Source organism: Brassica oleracea, chromosome C3 (assembly GCF_000695525.1).
Source record: "Brassica oleracea var. oleracea cultivar TO1000 chromosome C3, BOL, whole genome shotgun sequence".
In the NCBI taxonomy this organism is placed as follows: domain Eukaryota; kingdom Viridiplantae; phylum Streptophyta; class Magnoliopsida; order Brassicales; family Brassicaceae; genus Brassica; species Brassica oleracea.
In genome coordinates, this window is record NC_027750.1 from 3,765,429 (window position 1) to 3,782,815 (window position 17,387).

General features: G+C 33.3%; 3 protein-coding genes across 3 annotated transcripts; 1 reads left to right on the top strand and 2 right to left on the bottom strand.

The window, feature by feature from the left end:
- Window positions 1–3,051: 3,051 nt before the first annotated feature.
- LOC106329683 (F-box/kelch-repeat protein At2g43445-like) lies at window positions 3,052–4,287 on the bottom strand. The gene has a single exon (XM_013768353.1). It carries the CDS (start codon window positions 4,285–4,287, stop codon window positions 3,052–3,054), a length of 1,236 nt encoding a protein of 411 aa, XP_013623807.1.
- Window positions 4,288–4,642: 355 nt separating this feature from the next.
- Window positions 4,643–6,517, top strand: LOC106331373 (golgin subfamily A member 2). Its single transcript, XM_013769712.1, has 6 exons — window positions 4,643–4,993; window positions 5,080–5,202; window positions 5,285–5,443; window positions 5,537–5,618; window positions 5,896–5,960; window positions 6,047–6,517. The coding sequence occupies exons 1-6, from the start codon at window positions 4,709–4,711 to the stop codon at window positions 6,347–6,349; spliced, it is 1,017 nt and encodes a 338-aa protein (XP_013625166.1). The 5' UTR covers window positions 4,643–4,708; the 3' UTR covers window positions 6,350–6,517.
- Window positions 6,518–10,281: 3,764 nt separating this feature from the next.
- LOC106331372 (uncharacterized protein At1g04910-like) lies at window positions 10,282–12,610 on the bottom strand. Its single transcript, XM_013769711.1, has 8 exons — window positions 12,307–12,610; window positions 12,157–12,224; window positions 11,979–12,067; window positions 11,730–11,895; window positions 11,356–11,645; window positions 11,074–11,278; window positions 10,848–11,005; window positions 10,282–10,782 (listed from the first exon to the last, which is right to left on the bottom strand). The coding sequence occupies exons 1-8, from the start codon at window positions 12,608–12,610 to the stop codon at window positions 10,536–10,538; spliced, it is 1,527 nt and encodes a 508-aa protein (XP_013625165.1). The 3' UTR covers window positions 10,282–10,535.
- Window positions 12,611–17,387: the final 4,777 nt, after the last annotated feature.

Consider the following 17,387-nt stretch of genomic DNA (forward strand, 5'->3'; position numbering starts at 1 on the left):
CCAAAAAAGTAATGGTTTACACGAATGATTGTAAGCAAAATTTTGTATGGAAATGATGAGTGGTAAAAACACTGATGTTAACAGAATGTTTTTTTTTCTTAAACTTGCAGAATTTAATAAACGTTGAAGTTTGGTAGTTGATAGAACATCATTCTCAATATACAAAAATCTGGTACATATACTCTCTAAGAAATGAAATCAGTGTTGATGCAATTGTAAGTTGTTTAAAACGTAGCTGTTACTTTGATATTTAATGATACATTATGTTTCAATAGGAATACATATTTAATTAAACATAGGTATTGCTGTTTAAATAAAAAGAATTATAAAAAATACTGAATTTAATTGAAACTATATGTTAATTTAAATAAAGTCAGTAACAATGTATTGTAATTAATTTCAAAACATTAGGGCACCTAAACGAGAACCTTATATTTTAATAGTATTGATGTAGTGGCGTGCCACAGTATAGAAAAATGAAGCCCTCGCTTACAGCAGCAAAAAAAAAATTTAAGATCAAAAGCATATAATCTATTAATTTAGAGGCATAATATAACTATAGAAACTTGAGTTTATACATGAAAACACTGATAATTAGGATTACAAAGTTGGATTTATTATGTAAAAACATGAATTTCCTAAGTAACAAACAATTTAGATAAATTATAGTTGTTAAAGAATTAGAGTAATTATATATTGGTGATTTTAATTTTTAATTTATTTTTGGAATATTGAAATTTTGAAGTTCAAAACTTTATTTTTATTTAATTATGACAAAAACATTGAGTAATTTCATTATCTTATCTTTAAAAATAGTCAAAAAATTGAATGATAAATACTTGAATGATATTTTTTACAAAAGGAAATGTTTTATAATTAATATTTTTGGAAGTTAAATTATTAATATGTTTATACTCTATAGTACGTAGTATTACTATTTTTTTGAAGATTTTTTTTATATGATTTGCTTCGGGCATCCATAAACGTTCGCACGGTTCTATATTGATGAATGACATATTTTATTTATATGTTGTATTTTTAGCTCCTGATAACTTGAAAATCAACGTAATTAGAGATTAGTTTCCTTTTCTCTTCTCAATATACTTTTTACTAGGTGTGTTACCCGCACTTGCGTAATTAATAATTTTACAAAAAATTATAAATAAATATATTATTAAATCAAGAAACATTAAAATCAATTATTGTTTGTTTTTTAAAATATTTCATATTTAATAGAATATTTTTTTATGTACAATAATTTGCTCATTTTAATCTATACTATTATTTGCGAAGTAAGTTTTCGCTCTCACATTAAAAGTTATAGCTGTTAATATCGTTTATACCCTTAACGAATAAATTATAAAAATTAGTCATAAATAAAAATGAATTTTAAATTTTAAATTTACTTCGCAAATAATAGTATAGATAATTTGCTCACTTTAATAAAATATATTTTACTTAAACAAAATTGAAAACATTTAAATATACGTAAAATAAAATACAAAAAATTATATTGATTTTAAAAAAATTATCATGATAATATCGTTTATTTTATAAGATTTTATGTAAATCTATTTATCATCGAATATTTTATGTAAATCTATTTTATGTAAGTCTATTTTACGTAAAATATTAAATTACATTATTATCGGATAACAACAGAAAATATATAAGAATTTTTTATTTTATTTTTAAAATACATTTGATGTTTATATAACTTTTATTAAATCAATTTTAATGATTATCTGATTTAATAAATTTAAAGTTTGTTTTTATTTATAACTAATTTTTATAATTTATTTATTAAAGATATAAACGATATTAACCGCTCTAACTTTTAATTATTTTTTGTAACTTATATGCTTTTTATTTTACTAAATCAGTTTCATGTTTTATTGTTTTTGATTGGTAAATAAACAATGCTGGAGCTCCTAAAAGGTTTACATCATAATTACGAAAGATTTATTGTTTTTCCATAAGCCATTTTTCTGCTACAACCTCATCCTCTTGCTAAACACATGAACGTACATATTCTAAAGATATGGACCAGTTTTTTTCTAATCAACCAAAGATATGGCCTTGTATGAATTAAATTTCTCTAGCCTTTTTTTTTAATGCTCTAGTGAGACTTACTGTGCACAAGTATAATAACCCTACATGATTGCAGGAAGTCAGGAACGATATTTTTGTATTCTTGCTGAGCACCAGAGTTGGAGGACTTGGTATCGACGGTTGCTGACACAAGTCATTTTCTATGAAAGAGATTGGAATCTCACCTTATAATTACAAGCAATGGACAGAGCTCATCGTCTAGGTCAAACAAAAGATGTAAGTGATTCTCTGTCGTCTCTTCTTCCAATCTCTAATTCCTTTGTTGTTTCATTTTTATAACAAAAACTTTCATGGTAGTGAACGAGCATCTGCCAGTGGCAATATATATGATTATAATCCTGCACAGCGCAAGTCAGAAAAACACAGTTCAAACACAATCATGCAACGTCACTGCCGCTACAGATCCAAGGGCGAACTCAGCGCGTACTTCGCACGTCCCAACCGCATTCGCGTCGTCGTCGGGGAAACCATGCAGATATGGGAAGACATCATGGCCGTTGAGACTGGATCGCCGATCAAGTTTCCGGAGTCTTGAAACCTCCTGTAGGATCAGTTGCGAGAGTCACGTTAGTGAAGGTGAAATAGAACGTCACAGACAGGTGAAGGAGATTATGGAAGTGGTTTAAGAATAAGTCTCTTGCTCCAGTGATTGATGAGATCCGTGTTGGAGAAAACTTCTCTCCGGTGAGAGCAAAGGGTTCCTCGATTGCATCGGTTGCGTATTTTAAAGATCTTGGAAACGTTGAGGTGCCAATATTTAGTGTCCAATATAGGGTTTGGTCGATTGATGCCAACTTTTTAAATAGTAATGTAGTTGAAAAGTATATTTGTCTTACAACAAACATTTCACAAAGCCAGATGCCACAACATCAGCATAGGAAGAAAAAAGGCATGCGGTTTTGAATCAATACGAGACCACTAGCCGGAAACGCAACAATATCAAGACCTAGACAATAGGGAACAAAACTGAAATGTTGCTAGAGTCACAAAAGCAGTAGTGATCAAGCTACTCGGGAACTCCATTCGTCTGAAAAAATTAGATATCCTAGAGGAGAAGGGCACATGATCTAGATGTTGAAGTCCATATGTCCTCATCATGTTCGGAACAGAATCCAAAGGTCCAAGTGGGACCAAATCTTCAACAAAAGGAGATATCACATAAATATCTCTATGAACGCAACAAAGTACATCTGTCTCTGGGTAATATTTGAACAACCTATTGCAGTTATCATGAAAAAAAAGATTTCCTTGCTTAGAAACCGCCACTGGCCTAGTCCAAAACCATAAAGGGAAACAGCCGTTGTAACGGTGCTCGCAAGGGAATAAACGTATGGTATACATCACGCTCCATGCTTCTTCTTGTGGTGCATGCATGCACCATATCTTCACATTCCAATGATGATTACTAAAATAGGTTGCGGCTAAGGCCAGCCGGTTTTCAAGGTTTGCTACTTGGCATGAAGTTCCTAATGTTCCCAGCGGTAGTGTAAGGTCACGCCACTCTTCTGTGTGAAGATTCAAAGCTAAAAGTTTGTGCCGAGGAATTACTTCTACCCAGTAGATGGACCCATTCACACATGTCGACTTCCATCTAAACCCTAACACATAAGGAGGTGGACTCAGTCTCCTCCATCTCCCAATGTTAACATCAAGAATCTCGCTACGACGAATCTCCAAATCATCGTTAAAACATATCCTCACCATCTTATATCTCTCAGTGATATTGTCTTTACCGAATCCCATCCTCCAACGTCTAGGGAAGATCTCAAATCGAGGATCTAAGAAATCAAAATCATGACGTGATATCATTGTCTCTGGACCGGAAGAGAATCTAAGAAACACTCCAGTGGAAGGGTTGAAAACTTTGACCCAACCAGGTACGGGGATGCAGACAAGACTGTCACATGACAGTGACGGACGAGAGGCGGCGACATTGCTGTGTAAGTAGACCATCTCTAACTCTTCGTCCCTGTGTAATTCATGTTGGATTAGGTTTCGGTCTACTGCCACTATGATTTTCAGTTTCGTTTGAATATTCACCAGACGCCTACCCTCTGCGAACCTCTTCGACTCCAGTATTGATCTCCATTGTTTTGAGACGGTTTTGAATTTTAGGATGGATTTCAATGGCAGACGAAGGAAGATCTCTTCTAGTACCTCGGGAACTAAGTACATGGGACTAGGGTTTATGTTGGAGTTTGTGATGAAAACAAAAGTGTTGAATTTGCTGTAAGAATAAGAACTGTGAGAAAGAGTTTGAATAAATCGTATATTGGTCTGATCGTTTTTGGATCTAAAGAGCTTACATATATGTCTAGTAAATCGTATATTAACATAGTTCTTCTAGGAAAGTTTCTTGTAGTAGCAAAAAACAAAACTAGTAAAATTGACTCAAACTAATTAATTGCATAATAATATATATTTATTTATCTACAATACAAAAGACACATCAACTATGGTGGGAAAGGGAAACCGAGAGTTCAACAGTCACGATCGAACCATACCGGTTTAGTCACCACCCGCTTCGGTTTAGCTCTGGGAGTCCGGTCCGTGTCTATGTCAGATCAAAGAGACGAGAAGAAGAAGAAGAAGATAGATGGCGGGACTTCTAGCTTGGGCTGCCGACGTCGTCGGCAAAAACGAAAGAAACGGAGGCGACGAGGAGGATCAGATCCCACTCGTTTTCACGGAGGAGCAGCAGAGATACGTCGACGAGCTCGGCCGTAAAGCGACAACGCTCAGCCGTTCGATCCAAGATCTACGGCTCAGATTGCCTCCGCCGGATATCTCTCAGCGTCTACCTCACCTCCTCGCTCACTCCCTCGCTTCCAATGCCGCTCTCGCTCTTCAGGTCGATTCGCATTCCGCTACTCGTGAGCAGGTGCTTCCCTCGATTTCTGCTATGAATTGGATAATGTTATTGCGTGATCGATGGTATAGTGATCTCTCTTTTGATTTTGCGGTTAGGCTCAAGTGAGAGAGCAGACATTACTAGAAGAGAACAATGCGTATGAGAATGCGATATCGATCTGTGAGGCGAGAATAGAAGAGAAAACGCATGAAGCAGATTCACTACTTAGAAAGTTGAAGGTGTGTAAAGCTGAAAACCTGATGATTAGATCTTGTTTAGATTATGAATTTTGGATGTGCTTTGATATCATATGGTTTACAGGAGCTAGAAGATGTTGAGGAGAGATTGAAAGCTGAGCAAGAAGATGCACAGGCTTCTTTAGATGAAAGGCAATACAAAAGCTCCAGTGAATCTCCGGCAGATACAGAGGCCATGAAGTCTGTTATGCTAGAGAAGTTGGAGAGCAAAAAGAACGATTTGGTTAGGTTTCTTTTTTTTTTTTACATTTCATGGCTATGGAGTTCTCTACTTCTGTATATCTGAATGTGGTGTAAGGTATTTTTATTCTCTTAGAGTTCAATGGAAGAGAAGGTTCAGGAGTTAGAGAAGAGTTGGGCTGCTATACAGGAAAGAGCACTGAAGCAACCTTCTCCAGGTAGAATCCACTAGAGATTTTTTTTTGGTTAGATAGATTGATAGCCTGAAAAGTTCATGTTCTCACACGAGAAACTTCAATCTGATTTGTTGTAGTTACTAGTTTATCACCATTCAGAACCATGAAGTCTCTAACATATAGAGCCAAAAAACTATGTTAGATAGCTTATATTCAGTTAGAATCCAATAGAGATTTGTTTTTGGTTCCGTTAGATAGATTGATAGCCTGTGAAAAGTTTGATTAACATTATCTGACTGGGAAGGTTTTGCATTCACAGCTCAGAGAGAGAAGACACTGGATAAACAACTTCATACTCTCATCGAGCAATTAGCTGCAAAGCAGGTCCATCTCAAGCCAGATCAATCTACCTTTTTTTTTTTTGCATTTAGACTGTTTCTTAAACAGAAACCTTTTGGTATGCCGATCAGGCCCAAGCAGAGGGGATTGTTGGTGAGATTCACTCGAATGAGATGGAGTTAGAGAGACTGAACAGTTTGTGGAGAAGATACGAGAGCTTTAACGTTGAAGGGAACGCTGCAAGGAACAGATTCAAAAGAACAATTTCGGATAGAGGGTTTGGATCAGACCATGAAGTTGATTCTCATTCCTACCTTCCGTATTCATCTGCTACCAGAAATGAGAGTCAGACAAGGCTTATGTATCTCAGGTCAGCTTTTGTCGTCTACATTTTGGCTTTGCAAGTCCTGGTTTTCATCAAGATTTCCTTTTGAGAAGTTATGTACACGACGAGTACGCTGCTGTTGTGCTTTTTAGTTTTGCGCAATGGGGTCAAAAACACTGAATATAAAGAATACGATGATTGTTCTCAAATGAGATTCCTGGAACTCCTACAATAATCTTTCTTTACAAATTTTTTTCTTGATTTTAGATATTGGTCTCATCTATGCATCTTGACGGATGTTGTTTTTACTTCAGTGTCCATATTCATTTGTAGCAAACTATCATTCTAAATATCAATAGGTCGAGGCAGACACCAATGAATGCAGTCAATTCTAAAATGGTAATCTTACATTTTAATGTAGTATTTTTATTTTTTATGTTATATATTTACATATTATTTATTATTTTCGAAATGATATTTATCAGTAATATTTAAATGTAAAACTATACATTATATAAATATTTAGAAAATATAAAACTATACATTAGTTTAATATTTTTGGTAATATAATTTATTTATGCCACGTGGCTTCTTTCGGAAAAAGGATTATACGATGATGTGGACATCTACTGGAGTTTCGGATAGTCCTTTTTATTAGTATAGATAGATTATTTTTAATATTTAAAAGTACATATTAAAAAGAAATGTATATTTACATTTTAAATAAAGGTAATATTAAAATGTAATATTAGAAAAAAATACTTAAGAATATTTTTTTAGATAACTTATTTTGAAAATATTAAAATGTATACTTTGCTTTAATTTTATCTACGCATTATTTTTGTTTCCAAAGTTTGCTCTTTCTATATATATAGATAGATAATAATATATACTTTCCCATATTTTTATTGAGATAACATGTATATTTTACTTTAGTTTTATTTTATCTACGCATTATTTTTGTTTCCAAAGTCTGCCGGATCCTTCTATAGGCCGACTGAAACCCTAGATTCAGAGCCCTATTTATACCAGATTTTGTTTCTTTCATTACTCAGCAGAGTTTTCTCAAAACCATAAAACATCGTATCTACAAGACATGATCCAGCAGAAGTTTGCAGAGCATGACGAGAACCATGTCATTGAACTTCTTCCGGAATTTTATGGTGAAAAATCGGCAGAGGAACTTCTGGATTGGATGGTCACGGTGGAAGAGACTCTTGAGTTCAAGCGCGTATCTTTGGAGCGGTGGGTTCCTATGATTGCCATGCGATTCCGTGGCTCAGCAGCAGCTTGGTGGTCGCAAAAAAAGTTGTCACGTGCACGTGCAGGAAAACCAGGAATCTTTTCGTGGGATAAGTTGAAGAAGAAGATGCGTAAGGCGTTTTTACCATTCAACTACGACCAAGCCATGTTCCAACGCTTGCACATGTTGCAACAAGGAAGGCGAACAGTAGAAGAATACTCCACTGAGTTTATTTCGCTTTTTAGGCGTGTTGATGTGCAGTATACGGATCAACAAATTGTGGGGTTTTTCATTAGTGGCTTGCGGCAACAGGAGATGAAAGACAGTCTTAGCTTGTTGAACCCTCTCACTCTTGCTGAAGCACATCAAAAGGCACTCATCGTGGAAGCTCATCTTAAGAAGGAGAACTTAGCCAACTTCTTGTCGTATATAGGGTATTGGAGTCTTTTTTTTATCTCGTTGATAAGTTTATCTTCTAGGTAGCTTCTGTGTTAGTCATTTATGAGGATTTCTTGAGATTTGTTATTGAGTTTTACTTCTTTTTTTTTAATATATATTTACGTACTCTGTCACCAAAGTCTATCCCTCTGGGGTTGCGCTTCCTTTTAGGTCGATTTGGAGCCCTACTTTTGTTTCTTCAATTATATATCATCAGCTACCTTTGTTTTTTCCTCAAAAACGTCGACTTTACTCCGAATCAGCTAGACTCACAAAATCTCCAGCCAAGTGATCTTTCTGTGAAAGATGTGCTTCCTACACGTCAAAGCACTTCCTCTCTTCTTTATCGTTATAGCTACCTTCAAGCCATTGCTCTACTAGACTACTAGTCCATGTATTATTATTTCTTGATTATCACATCATACACAGTAAAACAATCCTCACATCCAACAACCTAGAATTGTATGAATATTCAACCACCTCTTCTAAGCATCCAAACGATCAAAACCTAGTGTTAAACAAATTACTGTGTAGTTTCAGTTTTTCGTATATCTGTTATTCTATATATTGCTCGTTAAAGAAAGGTAAATTATCATATTCATGATTCATCTGAGCATAACTCGTGTGGTTGCTCAAGAAATGGTTTAACTTGTGTCCAGGCCAGGTTATCTTCTCTGATTTTGGAAGCTTTATATAAGAAAGCCTGAGAGATAACAGTAGAAGCAAATTAAGTTCGAAACAGTCACACATCATACGACTCTAGTAGTTGTGTGTGTTTTAAGTTCCTGGTGGCTCTATGCTTGATCATGTATGTAATGCTCTTCTTTGAGGTTACGTACATGGGAATTTTAGTACCGTATGTCAAGTTTTTTAATAGAAAACCAGAGAAAATTTACAAAAGGAAAGCTATCTGGATGAAAAGAGCCCATCAAAATCGTGCATACATATGTATTTTTAGTGATTTAAACCTCAAACTTTTTATGATTGGGAGAGTACTTGTGTCCCTTTTTTAACTAATAACCTAAATGTATATTTTCCCTTTGTTCAAGTGGTCTTGAGATTGAGTGAGTACTCTATGTCACTATTCTAATTCTATCATGGAGTAGGAATAAATCTTACACGCTGTGAGCCAAAGGACTATAACTTCTAACGATTAATAAGAAAAACAAAGAAACTTTTAGAATCACATAAGTAAGCTAAATAAAGAGAAACAAGTAAAAATAGATTAGCAACTTCAGAAACTAATAAACAACAGCCACCCACTTATTGAACCCATTAATTAAGAATGATATCTTGATCAACTTTTGTGTACTTGTTGATCTTGCGAAAGCTATGTGTCCCAGTGGATCCAACAATATTAATTCCATTTAATAAGCACTAAAGGGAGCTGTTGACAAAGCAAAGGGAGAGGGAGACATTTCAAAACGGCTAAAGCATTATATTAGTATAACTTTTCTTAGTGATGCACAATTCATTTGAAAAAAACAAATATAATCATTCTGTTTAATAATCTTTAAAGATATAAAACTGCAATGAAGGGGGATATGATTAGTCTCAAAGAGTATATGCAGATGAGAGAAAGAAAAAAAATCTTGTAAATAATGAATTTGGTATCGATAAGATGAATGAATATACGCTACAATTTTTTTGGATCACCCGTTGATAGGTTAATTATTTTCTTGGATCACTTGTATAATTATTAAAATAATATTTTTTCTTGGATCACTTAAAAACTATGTACTGTATTCATCTCTTCAAATGATGTGTATTTTCTCGAGATTTAAGTTCTGGTTTGGTTTTCTCGAAATAGTTTATACTAAAATATTTTGTAAATTATTTTAAAACGTACATAATGGGTTAGTGAGTTAATGCCACTCTCCATTATTTCTCAATATCATTGTCAGAAAAATATTGAAGTGATTTGGTTGTAAACAAAAACAAGCAAAAAGTGTTTTGGTTGGCTTCTCATTCTCAACACACTCTGAGAGTTGGTGTTTCTGTCGTGTAATGGAGCGGATTCCACTTTTGAAGTTTAGTTAGTGGAGCATATTGAATTAGTAGGTGAAACTTAAGTGTTATATTGTACTACCAATATCTAATTAGCCATACATTTCATAAACTAAAACGTTAATTATTTGTTGATAACCTTCAATTTTATACTCTAAATTATTATTCAAAATTGTGATTTTTTCCTAATATATCTTTTTTATTGCTCATTTGCATTGTCTATAACTGCATAAGATTGTTATAAAAAATTGTTTTTCTTTTTGGCTAAAAATATGTTCTCCTTTATAGACATCATTTGCTATCCATCCATGTAGAAAAAAAATGGGATTACTTTTTACGAAGAGAGAAAATAATAATCTGAAATATATAATATAAATGTAATCAAGCTTTAATTACATAAAATGGCACTTTTATTTAGCTAACAAAATTGGCAAGGCCATGGATGCCAAACATTACACAATATAAGCTTTTTCAGAAATCTATTCACCAAGAAACCTAAGTAACTTAAACCTGTAAAAACACACTGTTACTCCATCTTCCAGACTGTAACTTAGAGCTTTTAACTTAAACTTCAGCCGTTCTCTCCCCAATGGTGAAGTCACCTTCTTCAAATGACTCTCAATGGTTCATCTAACAGCTGCAGACATTCTTGCGGGTTGGCGTAGAAGTAGTCTTCTTCCTTCGGTTTATTGGGAATCACTAACCGTCTCTTCGGGCTTCCCATTCGAGTAGAGTGAAACGCCTTCACCATGGACGAGAACACATCCCAAGTCAACAACCCTTCGGTATATTCATCTATAAGCTTAACTAGGAACTTCCTATTCAGCTGAATTGTCTTCTTAAATCCCAAGAACCTGTAAGAAAAAAATAGTGTCAGCCTCAGGATGATATGGAAGAAGGAAAGATAAGGACATCTCACCTGCGATGACCTTCAACGACTCTTGCCATGTTCCCATCATTAGTCGGAACAAATATATCGCTCTCAACAGCCACTAGGTAATCAAGTGCAGCCATTTGCGATGAATGGTTCCGACAAAAATCAAGATCGGAGGAATCAAGTAGAGTTTCTTTCCGAACCTGAGTTAGTTATGAGAATGTAAGATATAAATTCGAAAAAATTGTAGTAAAATGAAATGACTACTTGCCACATTTGGAAAAGCGTCTGTTAAAGCCTTCATCCGCCTCTCACCACCGTAGATTTCACCAGCAGCTATGTAAAGTTGAACGTTACGGTCAATGCCTAATGCAGTCAGCGTGAGAGCAGTTTCCTCAGGAGTTAATGGACAAAGGCCTTCTTTCCTCTTCACCTCAGAGTTTATGACTTTCTCCTTCCACCATGGATAAGCATATCTACCAGCAAAGGATAACTTACATCAAAGTCTGAACAACAAGAGAGATTATATTTTTGGACTTTTTATTTTTTTTACCTCATTCTTGTTAGTTCTTCTTCTTCGTCGGGGTTGCAACCATGTGAGCAACCGGAAAATGCTAACATATCCATCTCGTATCTGAGATGAAGGACGAGAAAAGGACCTTTCTCTCTGAGAATATTGACTACTCGTCTACCTAGTTCTTCAATTTGAGGAGTGAACTTAAGCCCGTTGAAGTTCACTCTGCACCTCAGCTTCTGAACCTCCACAGGCAGTCCATTATTAGCGAGCCGTGAGTCTGTTTTGTTAAGGTGTAGCACCTTGTGCTTCTTTACCAGTGGAAGAATCTGTTCAGGTTTGAAGAATTAGGACCACAAGAAGCAAAAGAGTAACTAATCTCGAAAAAAACATCGGAAGTTAAGAATATTAACCTGATTTTGGTAGTAAGACATGTTTGACCAACTAATAGGAGGCATTTCGTGGTGCATTCCCAGCTCAACTCTTTTCTTAAGCCTTGGAGGCAACTCTTTTAGTATACGAACTTCATCTCTTAACGAAGTTATGAAGTGATCCACATCGAATATGTCTTTAAACTCACTGCCCCCAAAGAAGAAAACAAACGTAAGAGAGGAAAATAAAAACAGAGCTCAAGAAGAAGCTTAAAGTGATGACAAACACACCTTGGATCGTTCCAAAACGAGGTCTTGTCAAGCTCAGGCACAATAAGTGTGACATTCATGAATCTTGCAACAGTTACCATATCGCATATCTGAAGAAAGCAGACCACAAAGAAAGTAAGCAATCATATCACTAAAGAGATGAAACTTTGCACACAGAAGAAGTAAGTTCTCATCTTACAGCTGCTCGCATTTGATTGAGTCCTCCATTGCAGGAAACCATAAGATAACCATTGTTCTGATATACCCCTGAGGAAACAAAACCAAAAAAAATTAATTTCAAGATTCATCTCCAAGTTAGCTACATTATTACCAAAACTTCAACACTTACTTTTAGGCGGAAGAGCGATCTTAGCAGGAAGAGACCTCATCTCTTCAACCGTGGACAGATCATCTTGATTGAAACAAGAAGGCCAGCCTTTGAACAATCTCGGTCCCCACATCTCTCCCAAAGCCATCAGATGAACGAAGCAGCTCCAGAGCAACAATATGGTAACAGCACGAATCATCCATAAGCTCATACGAGACCTGGAGACAAAGGAGTTCCTGAGTTTCTCAACCTTGGTCTCTCCTAAAAGCCTAACTTTCATCTCCCAGAGTTTCCTGTGGTAAAGAAACTTGTCCGTTTTACACATGTTTGGTTTCTTCCTAAATCACCTAACTCACCCTTTTCTTCTCACAGAGATTCTCTCAGAGGCATTTCATCGAACACTTAATGGGGTTCTTTGTGAACATTAACCACACCTCGAAAAAAAACTGTTTTTTCTAAATACCCACGATCGATCGTCGTCTTAATCTGACGCAAACCCAGATCTTGCTCAGTTTAATTAGAATAAAATAAAATAAAAGAAGAAACTTTAGGTTTTTAAAATTAAAAAAACTTTAAAACTCTCGGCAGCAACCCAGAACAAGTGATGAAGGCAACACTTCAAGTTACAGATAAAATGAGAGAAGCCTTGGTGATCGATCCTTTTTAATTAAAGTAGCCGCAGAAAATAAAAAAAGTGGGAAATGTTTTGATTGGTTGATGAGATTCGCCGTTCAAAGTATCACCGGCGAATCGAGAAGAATGCACGTCGGAGATATAGGGGGAGAAAGAGAGAGTATGGTTTCTAGTATGTAACAAGGAAGGAAGTAAATTAAAAGAACGGTCTTTTGATTCTTTTCTTTTTCGTCGACAATAACTGTTATTTATAGTCTCTTTTTTTTTTGTAACGAAATAATGAGGAATATTTTCGTTAGTAGTGTTTGGGATTTTTAAAAAATAATTGATTTTATACATAGCCAAAGTAGATCTTTAATTAAATTTGACAAAAGACCTTTAATTAAATAAACTAATAAAATATATTATCTATTTATTCGTACTTATATGCACGCACTCATAAGTATTTTGGTGCCAACAAATAAAGAATATTTAGAAAACTACATTTAATCTATTTGTTTACTTTTCACTCATATCTAAACCACATTAACAGCCTACTATTTAATAATAATGTCGTTAAGTAAACCTAATCACGAAGTTAACTGTCAAAACTATTAACAAAATATATCTGAACTGAAAGCATACAATAATCAAATGTGTGTATTTGGTTAAGACACTTTTTTTTTGTAAAAAATGTTAACAAACAAGGGAAACAAGAAACAGAGTACAAAATGCCGGAGAATCGAACTCGCAGTTAAAGCGAGATATTGGACCCGGTAGAATTGAGCGTACCTGGGGACCAAATCTATTAATTTGGTTAAAACTATTAATTTAAAATCGCTTATAATTTTATTTATATAAGACCTTTTATATATACATATATATATATAGAAATAAGAAAACTATACACAATTGTTTCGAAATGGCATATTCTAGACTTGTGGATCTCACCTTCTGTGACAACCATGGAAAAAGAGAGTCCAAAAAAATAATGAATATTTGGTAGAGTAGATAAATAAACTAAAGTATGTCTACAACATGTATAACAATTAAATAAGTAAATGAACCAATTCTATTTATTGTTCACAGTTGTCATGTGTCAATCCAGCGCATAGTATCAAACAAAAATTGTGCAATTGTAGGCTTATTATTTCAAATAATACAAAGATTTGAAGAAAAAAAACATGAAACTATTTTACTTATTGAAAATTAAAAACATATATACTTACATAACAACTTAAACTAGATTGCTACCTTGACTTCGACTGAAGCATTATATAAATCTGTCCCCAAGCTGAATGCATTATCATTTTCAACATTATAATACTCAAGATTTCGAAAATGCATGTGTATATTTTAGGAACTTATTATATAACTTTGAGACAATAAGAGATTGAACAGGTGTTTGTGTTCATTTTAATTTGGTTTAAGGGATTTTTTTTCTTGTGAGGGGATTTAGTGGTACTTATAGGAAACAAATGCATGAATACATAAAAAGGAATTAAATATGTTTCGTTTCAAAACCAAATAGCAAATATAAATAGATATATTTAATACTTTATTAAATTAGGATTTTTGGACTGAAAATTTATTTGATTTTGAGTGTTGATCAAAAATTGGTCTTGTTCCGGATTATTTATATTACTTTAGGTTAAATCATGAAATCCAACTAAGTGTCAATTACTAATTTTAAAATAAGCTACATATCTGACACAAACTGTCAAGGATCCCTTTAAAAATATTCTCTCTGTTTCATATTAAATGCAATTTTAATATTTTTTCCTTGTTACATAAAATGTTGTTTTACGATTTCAATGCAATATATATTTATTTTAGTCCAATATTAATTGTATAATGCATTGATCTTATAAATAAATGTATTTATTTAAAATGTTATTGGTTAAATAGACCACATTAATAAAAACATAAATATGTTTCAATCAATTTTTTAATATTTGTGAAAAATATCTAATGTGATACTTTTTGTGAAGCGGAGGGAATGCAAGACAAGCTTCATCTTTTTTTTTTGTGCACAAAAATACAAAACAAGTTTATTACTAAAAAATTATTTTCAAATGTTGAAGTATTTTAAAATCAAGAACACCAATATACAAAGAGATTTTATCCAAAACTACAAAAGCAAAATTAAAATACTAATTGTATAAGGCTTTTATTAACTATTTTCAATCTCTCTATTAAATTTTCTCATGTTTTACAGCTGTTTAAACTTTATCAGTTCATAAAATATATATTTTATATGAAATCATTAAACATGTGAGAGGAACTAACCACAGTTTTTAGTTACAGCGGCAGTTTACTTTTTAAGCAACAATCTCTCGGTCAGATTATAGACAACGAAAGATCAACTTTATCATGTGACGACAATTTCTAAAGAAGAGGAATGTGTACACGTGTGGATGTGAAGTTATGAGCATTGAACAGGTTATAGATACAAGTAAAACTCACGAAGTCACGATTACATCAATTAATAAAGAATTTTTTTTGGGTGAACCTTTAAGTTCACTAACCAATAGAAATTTGTCATTTTAGATCTAGTATCTTTTAATTAAGGAAACAAAATAACTTACCAAATTATATTATGCTTTTAAAATAAAAAATTAAAAATTAAATAAAGAGAAATAACAATAGTTCTAAAAAAAGATTATTTAAAAAAATATTTATTTTTAAGATTTGGAGTTTAGTGTTTAAGATTTAGAATTTAGAATTTATCCAAATGTTTAGTGTTTTTCCAAGGGTTTAGGGGTTTACCCAAAGATTTAGGGTTTACCCAAGGATTTAGGGTTTAGGATTAGAGTTTAGGGTTTAGTATTAGGGTTTAGTGTTTTGTTGACAACATTTTTTTTTTAATTCGTTTTTTATATATTATTTTTATTTATTTTTAAATTTTATTTTGAAAAAATAATATAATTTGCCAAGTTATTTGGTTTCCTTAATTAAAAGATACTAGATTTAAAATGACAATTTTCTATTGGTTGGTCTAAAGGTTCACCCTAGGAGGTGAACCCAAGAATAACTCATTAATAAATAACATAAAATCTCGATCAGTCTCCTTCATGTTTGCTATTCAAAAACGACTGTTAATTAATTATATAATAAAATGATACAAAATTCGTTTAGTTTATACATTTTTTTTTGGCTCAAGGCTTTATAAGCATGCATTGTCTTATACGCAAGCATTCGTTTTCCCCATCGGACAGACAGAGTCGCAGCAACTTATCTCTTCTTGAACTATCCTTTAGCAATGTGCGTTCTGTACCGTAAGCTTGTTGAGTTTAGATCGAATGAATGGTATATTATTTAGCTGGGGGAGGGACAATAAAAACGATCCGGAGTATAAACCATGCATATTGCTCGGACTGAAGACTGTAACATAGTAATTAGTCTAGTTTATATAATTAGTACGTACTGAACAAGTAATATATTACTTGGTAAATGAGTCATAATTATAAATTAACCAAAGAACCATTAAAAGAGACATTGAGATATTTACACAATATGATCAGATGTCAAAATTGAGCTGCATGCCCGCATCTAGCTACATTACGTGCGTGAGCTACATAGAACATCTACAACAATTTTTTTTTTTTGCCAGGATACATAAACTAAAACTAAACCATGCATTTAAGTGTAATACTAATAATTTACATGTTACGTACATATATTGGTACACTCATCTTTCTAATAGTTGTGAAATAAATGTGAACTGAAGTAGGTGTTTGGTCTAGTTTTGTCGATAACGTCGAAGTCTCGTTATGAGATGCGATGTTTTGTATAAAAACTTTAGAACCAACGAATTAAAGATTAGACAAATTAAAGTATATGCTATTTTCTGTGACCATATGCATTCCACCGACATCGGTCATTACATTGCTGTCGGACTTGATTATTTATTTTGCTTTAAAAAGAATGCATCATTCCAATGTGAAATACAAGACTTTAAACACATTTTCTATAAAATATTTGTTGTAATTGTCAATTTACATCAGATGCTAACAAGCAACAGAGGAAAAAACGTGTAAAGTTCGTAGGTTTAATTAAATACCTCGTTCGTATTTCACAAGTTTTAGTTCTCAAGTATTTTAATCAACATGTTATGGGATACTTTTCCCCAATTATGTTACAAAAAAAAATTGACAAGGGAACTAACAATAACATGGCTAGGCCTGGAATTTTTATCCGAGATCCGGATTCAATCCGTGATCCGATCCGGATCCGATCCGAAAATCCGGATATCCGGAGAGGCCGTATCCGGATCCGGATAGTAAAATGTTGGATCCGTCAAAGCCGAATCCGGATCCGGATATCTTGATTTTTTAGTCCGGATATCCGGATCCGTAAATTTTATTAATAACTATTTCAAAAATAGTAATATCTATATATAAAAACTAATTTTATTTAATATATTTTCATTTTTATAATAGTATATATAAATTTTATGTAAATTTTGTAATATTATACATAGAAATAAT